Consider the following 6,646-nt stretch of genomic DNA (forward strand, 5'->3'; position numbering starts at 1 on the left):
ACCAAATGGCTCCTGTCCCATTTCCCCCCCTCCCCAGCCCCCGCCGCTTCCTGAGGCTCTGCTCAAAATAAATCTTCCCCCTATTTGCTATTTACATCCTTCATTTATCGGTGATGAACTATGCTATCTCCTCAGCCTTTGTTCTCTCTTGGAAAGGATGCGGGATCATTACTGGGTTCCTTGGGATGCTTCCCGTCGGGGAAGCTGCCTCCGCCTTCCTGCCAGCCCCCACCGTGTTTGGGGGCCACCGCCCGGGATCTCCCCATGTGGGGACAGTCCTTTGTCCAGAGAGAGGGAATGGAGGGGGTGGCCATGGGGCCAAGGACTGCACAACCCTCCAGCTGGAGGGGTGGGAGCCTCTTTGAGGGTTTTCGGGAGTTTCCAGATGGATCTGCTTTGGTCTAAGGGCTGGGGGAGCTTGAGGGGTGGGAATCTTGCATCCAGGGACATGTCCCAAAGTGTGTTTACATTCCAGTGCCGTCCAGGCTCCTTCAGCCTGGAGAGACCCCTGGATATCTCTCATCCATCTGTCGATCCAGCTGTACATCCATCAGTCCAACAGTCCCCTCCTCCATCCATCCATCCATCCATCCATCCATCCATCCATCCATCACTCCATCCATCCGTGGGTTAATGGTTTTGGGGTTACAGGGGCGTGTCTGTGTTGGTGGTTGGACTGTTGGACTTGATCGTAAAGGTGTCTTCCAACCTTAATGATTTTTCCCTTCGCTCCCTCCCTTTGCCCATCCTTCCATCCCACCATCCTCCCTCTCTCCCTCTGTCCCTCCACCACCCCCAAAGACCCCAGCCCTGTGGGGGTGCCGGCTTTGCTGCCTCCCCCCGTCCGGCTCAGCCGCCGGCGCGGAAATGGCCGCAGGCGCCCGGCCAGCGGAGACGGAGCTGCCGACTTTCTATCCGCGTCTTGGAGATTTCCCTTTCCCTTCCAGGAGGGAAATGTTTGGTTGAGGAGTCTCTGGGGAGAAATGCAGGGACACTCCAGAAAATAACAAGGCCGGAGCTGGGGGTGAGGGGCAGCAGAGCCGGACCACCCGTCGGAAGAAGATAAGGAAGGTGTTGCCTTCCTGAGAGTGCCTGGGGAAGATGAGGAGGGAAGATAGAGGGGGACAGCAGGCACGGGGGGATGGGGAGCATCCTTGGAAAGGATGGCTGGGGAGTGGGGGGTGGCTGTGATCCTCAGGGAGCCTGGGGGCCCTCAAACCCCACAGTGCGATGCCTTGGGGACGCTGCAGGAGCGGGGGGCACAGCCAGGGTTCCCCAAACCGTGGAAATGTGGGAATGAGACACTGGGAAAACAGAGATTATTCTGCACACGGAGTAAAAGTTGGCTCCGGGGAGGATGGAGGTACCGGGGATAGGAACTGGGGCAAGGATGGGGACAGGTTCCCACCCTACACCGCAGCTCTCCCCCCCGTGCTTTTCCAAGCTGCCAAACGGGATATTCAACCCCCCCCCCCGACCTCCCCCCACCTCGCATCCCGCCTGGGGGTGCCGAAATAATCTGGTGGTGCTAAGGATGTCCCCGGGCGTCCCCTTTGAAGTGACCTCCGTGTTTACAGCCCGGCTCGGGCTCCTTCACACCTCCCGCCCCAAAGCAAACGGAGGGGGGGGACCGCGTGGGTGGGGGGGCTGCAGCTCCCGTTTGTGCCGGGAAAACTCGGATTTGCTAAAGCCGCGGGAAAGCTTTGGCACCACACCCAGGGCTCAGAAACTTTTGTCACTGTGGGGTGGGAGCAGTGGCTGCCGGGGGTGGCATTTCGGGAGGGTCCCTGCCTCGGTGTGTCCCCACCGGTCCAACCCTCCCCTCCCCCCGCAATATGAGGGGACTCCCGAAGGTGGGACCCTTGGGACCCTGCAGGATTGAGGAGGGGACAGAGGGGGAGGACAGAGACAGGAAAAGGGGTGGAAAAGATGGGGGGCCAGTTTTGGTGGGTGGGGGAGGTTTGGGATGGGAGGTGGGATTGTATTCTGTGGATGGATGGATGGATGGATGGATGGATGGATGGATGGATGGAATAATGTGTTGGGAGGAAGGGAACGACGGGTGCAGGGAAAGAGGGATGGCAGAGCAATGACAGGGTTCAGGGGTGCCCCGGGCTGGGCGCTGGCAGCCACTGTCTGGCCGCTGCCCCCATCGCTCCCCCGGGACCACCGGCGCGGCCGGACGCGGCACAGCTGCTGCCCGACCTCTGGGCTCCGGCCGGGCGGCACGGGGCCCGCATCCCCCCCTCCCGCCCGGAGGGGGTCCCGGGGAGGGGGGGGACGCGGAGGTGACCCGGCGGCCACAGCTGGGCCCCGCCGGGACCGGGAGATGCTGCCGGAGGAATAACAGGAAGCGCTGGAGGGAAGAGCACGGCTGATGCCTTCTGCAGGCTGTGGGACGCTGCCTGTGCCCGCTGCACGCACGCGGGTGTCTGCCACACACATGTCCCTGTCACACACACACAGTATCCCCCACACATGTCCCTGTCACACACACGTGTCCCCCCGCCACACGCGTGTCCCGGCCCCGGCTGCGCTGACACTCTTTATTGTCGAGGTTTGGCGCTGAAAAAGTGCCCCGTGGTACAAAACCCGCGGTTACAAAACGTACAAAGAGCGGGGTCGGGGGAGAAGAGAGAAAAAGGAAAGGAAAAAGGGAAAGGAAATAGGAAATAGGAAATAGGAAATAGGAAAAGAAAAGAAAAGAAAAGAAAAGAAAAGAAAAGAAAAGAAAAGAAAAGAAAAGAAAAGAAAAGAAAAGAAAAGAAAAGAAAAGAAAAGAAAAGAAAAGAAAAGAAAAGAAAAGAAAAGAAAAGAGAAAAAAGAAAAGATAGAAGATGAAAGGAAAGGAACGGAAAGGAAAGGAAAGGAAAGGAAAGGAAAGGAAAGGAAAGGAAAGGAAAGGAAAGGAAAGGAAAGGAAAGGAAAGGAAAGGAAAGGAAAGGAAAGGAAAGGAAAGGAAAGGAAAGGAAAGGAAAGGAAAGGAAAGGAAAGGAAAGGAAAGGAAAGGAAAGGAAAGGAAAGGAAAGGAAAGGAAAGGAAAGGAAAGGAAAGGAAAGGAAAGGAAAGGAAAGGAAAGGAAAGGAAAAAGGGATAGAGAAACAACAAAATCAAAAGACAAGGAAAAACAAAAGAGAAGGAAAATGAAACATAAATATAAATACAAAAAGAAGAGGATGAGGTGAGGCAGAGGAAGGAGCTGGTGGGATGCAGGTGGATGCTCCATGCCCATGTGGCTGGCCCAGGGGTGCAGGAGTTGTGGGGGGTGCAGGGGGTGTGGAGCAGGGGTTTCTTGGACTCACTGAAAGGAAAATAATAAAACCCCAGACAAAATAGAGAAGGCAGAGGCCAAGTTCCCTTTCCTGGGGGCAGCACTGGGGCTGGGGTGCAGCAGGAGCCCTTTTGGGGTGGGCTGGAGTTAAACCAAATCCCCCTCCCCATGCACTCAGCCTCCATGGGGGACAGGGGAAGGGACAAAGCAGCCCCCAGGTGACCCCAGCCCCGCTCCCCACCTGATGTGCTCCCACAGTGACAGGGTGACATAGACACCAGGAACAGGTGACACAGGCACCAGGGACATGGCTGTCCCGGCTGGACAGAGGATCGTTAGCTTTCTGCTTTTTTCTTTTTTTTTCTTTTTTTTGCCCTTTTTTAGAGCTCCTTCCACCTCCCAGACTTCCCCCAGAGTGGGCAATGCTGGTGCCCGGGTTGGCCCTGAAGAGGAGGCAGATGTCATCTCTGGGAGATGCAGTCCCTGGAAGGTGCCATCCTTGGGAGATCCCATTCCCTGGAGATGTCAAAGCCCATCCCACTGCCAGGCTTGGTGGTCCCAGTGCTGTTCCAGCACATCCCGATGTCACCAGCAAGGTGCAGGCATGCCCTGGAATGGGGGTGACGAGCTGGGTGTCAGCAATGCTTCCTGGCCCCCTGGATTTTTGGGGAGGCTGGAGAGTATGTGCAGGATTTGGGGGGCTCCAGCGGTGTTGCTTTGGGGCTGAAAGCAGGGATTTCCTCGATGCCCCCAGGAGAGTGACCGTGGTTCCCAAGACACACACACTTTGTCCTCTGTCTCTCCCAGGCAGAGGTGGGGGGGTTCCCAGGGGATTCCCAAATCGCTGCCTCAACCAGTCCTAGGCAGTGGGAACAGCACAAGAGGGGGTCCAAGCTCACGGTGAGGGGGGGTGCAAAAACTCCCCACTTTGGGGCAAAAGGAAGCAGGGCTGTCCCCTGGTGTTCCCGGCGTCTCGAGGGCCACCCTGGCACGGGGGGCGGCAGGAGGGGACGCGGACAAGGCACAGTCTGGTGTCCCCGCGGGGGCGGCCGGGCCGGGGGGTGGCCGGGGCGGGGGTCTATCAGCGGTGGTGGCAGCGGCGGTCCTTAAACGTCCTCGTCCTCGCTGGCCTTGCTCCAGCGGTGGCAGCAGTTTGCCGTGATGCCCAGTAGGAAGTTGGTGGCCACCGAGGCGATGGAGACGACGAAGCCAACGAAGGCGATGAAGAGATAGTCGTCGAGGGTCAGCGTGAGGTGGCAGGCCTGGAAGCTCTCCTCCGTCAGCGACAGCAGTGGGGCCCCTGCCACTTCAGGGGGAGCCCAGCACTCCGCCTGCTGCGAATCTGCGGGACGGAGGGATGGAGACGCTGTTAGCACGGCTGCAGGCCCCCGGGCGGGACGGGGCATGGGGGTCCCGCAGCACCTACCAGAGGAGCAGCGCTGGATGCGCCCCCGCAGCCACTTGAGGAGCGGCTCCATGGCGCAGCCGCAGAGCCAGGGGTTGCCCCCCAGGCGCAGCCCCACGAGGCCGGGCAGCCCCTCCAGGGTGTCGAGGCTGAGGGCGGCCAGGCCGCCATAGCTGAGGTCCAGCTCGCGCAGCTGGGCCAGGCCGCGGAAGGCCTGCGGGTGGACGCGGCGCAGCCCCGGGTTGTGGCTGAGGTCGAGGCGCAGCAGCGCGCTGGCCTCGCGGAACATGTCTGCGGGCACCAGGCTGAAGTTGTTGTAGCTCAGGTCCAGGTGCGCCAGGCGCCGGGCGCCGCGGAACAGCCCGGCCGGCAGCGCCGCCAGCGAGTTGTTGCGCAGGTCGAGGGCGCGCAGCTGCCCGTAGCAGCCCAGGTAGCCCGGCGGGATGCTGGCGATGCGGTTGTGGGCCAGGCTCAGGTTGCCGGTGTCCAGCGGCAGCTCGGGGGGCACGGAGAAGAGCCGCTGCCCGCTGCAGTCCACCGCCTGCCCGCGGCAGCTGCACAGCACCGGGCAGCCCGCGCCCGCCGCCGCCACGGCCGCCGCCGCCGCCAGCAGCCAGGGGCCCAGCAGCATGGCCTCGTGGCCGCGGCCCTCACGGGGCGCCGGGGGCCATCCCGCCCGCCCGCTCACGCCGAGGGCTGCCGGCGGCCGGCCGCGGGGCCGGGCTGGCGGCGGTCACAGCGACGTTCCCGGCATCCCGGCGGCATCCGGGGGACAACGCCAGCCCCTCCGGGGGCACCGGCGGGGCCGGCGTCGGGCCGTCACCAGCCGCCTGCGAGGAAGAGGAGAGGGGGGAAGCCGTGCCGGCCGCACGCCCCGCCGGGGGAGCCGCCGCTGCTGCAGCCCGGGGTGGCCTCTGGGGCACCCACAGCCTCCCCGTGACCCCCGGGCCAGGGTCACTCCTCCGAGCATCCCCCCGGGATTCCAGGCAGAAAAGGCCCCCCCAGTCCTGCTGACCTTGGCCAGCTCATCTTGGCCGGTGGTGGGCAGAGCAGAGGTGCTGCTCCACGGCCCCCCGCCAGCCCCCCGCCACCACGAGCTGAGCCCGGTGCCAGGGACACCCTCCCCGCCTCTCTCCCGGGGGAAGATCCCCATTCCCAGCACCCACCGGGGTCCCCCCAGGCCTGCCCTCGCCCCCTACCACTTGACCGTATCTGCTCCATCCTCCCTCGCCCGCACCCCCCAGCTCCATCTTCTCCCACCGGCCCACCTTACCCCGGTCACTCCCATCCCCACAGCGCCCCGACCCCTCCGGCGAGGCCGGGCTGCCCGGGGGTACTCACTGGCCAGGGAGGGAGCAGGGCCTGGCTCCCTGCGGTGATGTGGGGGTCCGGAGTGGCGATGTGGGGGGCTCCGGACGGTGATGGCAGGGTCCCCGCTGGCCGGCCACACCCCGGAGGCCGCCAAGTCGGGAGCTGGGCTTCGGCAGCGGCGGCCAAGGCTGCTGAGAGCCCGGCGATGGGAGCAGGTCTTTCCCCACCTCCTTCCTCCCCTCCTCCTCCTCGTCCTCCCTTGTCTCTCTCTTTCTCTGTCTCTTTTTTTTTTTTCCTCTTTTTTTCCTTAGGGCCAGATACTGACGTGTCGGTGTCTCTTAGCAACTGCCTCCACATCTCTGAGCAACAGGAGAGCGGGATGCGGAGCCGCCGAGCCGGGGAGACAGCGGCGGGCGGAGGTGCCCCCGCCTCAGGGACCCCCTTCCCAGGCCGGGGGACCCGCACCCGCACGGCCCAGGCACCTGGCAGGGATGGAGCAGGAAGAGGGCTCCATCCTGCTCCCCTGCCCCGGTCCCCAGCCCTCCCACACTCTCCCAGCCCCGGGAAGCATCCTCGTGGGATGGGGTGAATCAGGGGTTCCCAGGCACTGAAAACAGAAACAGATGACGTGGCGGCAGAGGGGAGAAACGAGGCAGCCG

At 62.8% G+C, this 6,646-nt stretch overlaps 1 protein-coding gene across 1 annotated transcript; it reads right to left on the reverse strand.

Annotated features, from left to right (window-relative positions):
• Positions 1-4,377: 4,377 nt before the first annotated feature.
• Positions 4,378-5,307, reverse strand: LRRC55 (leucine rich repeat containing 55; the record flags this gene model as incomplete). Its single annotated transcript, XM_084207586.1, has 2 exons — positions 4,378-4,613; positions 4,698-5,307. 2 exons carry the CDS (start codon positions 5,305-5,307, stop codon positions 4,378-4,380), a joined length of 846 nt encoding a protein of 281 aa, XP_084063712.1.
• Between the last annotated feature and the right edge of the window lie 1,339 nt (positions 5,308-6,646).

The sequence above is a fragment of the Fringilla coelebs genome (genome assembly GCF_963513975.1).
Source record: "Fringilla coelebs genome assembly, chromosome: 6".
In the NCBI taxonomy this organism is placed as follows: Eukaryota; Metazoa; Chordata; class Aves; order Passeriformes; family Fringillidae; genus Fringilla; species Fringilla coelebs.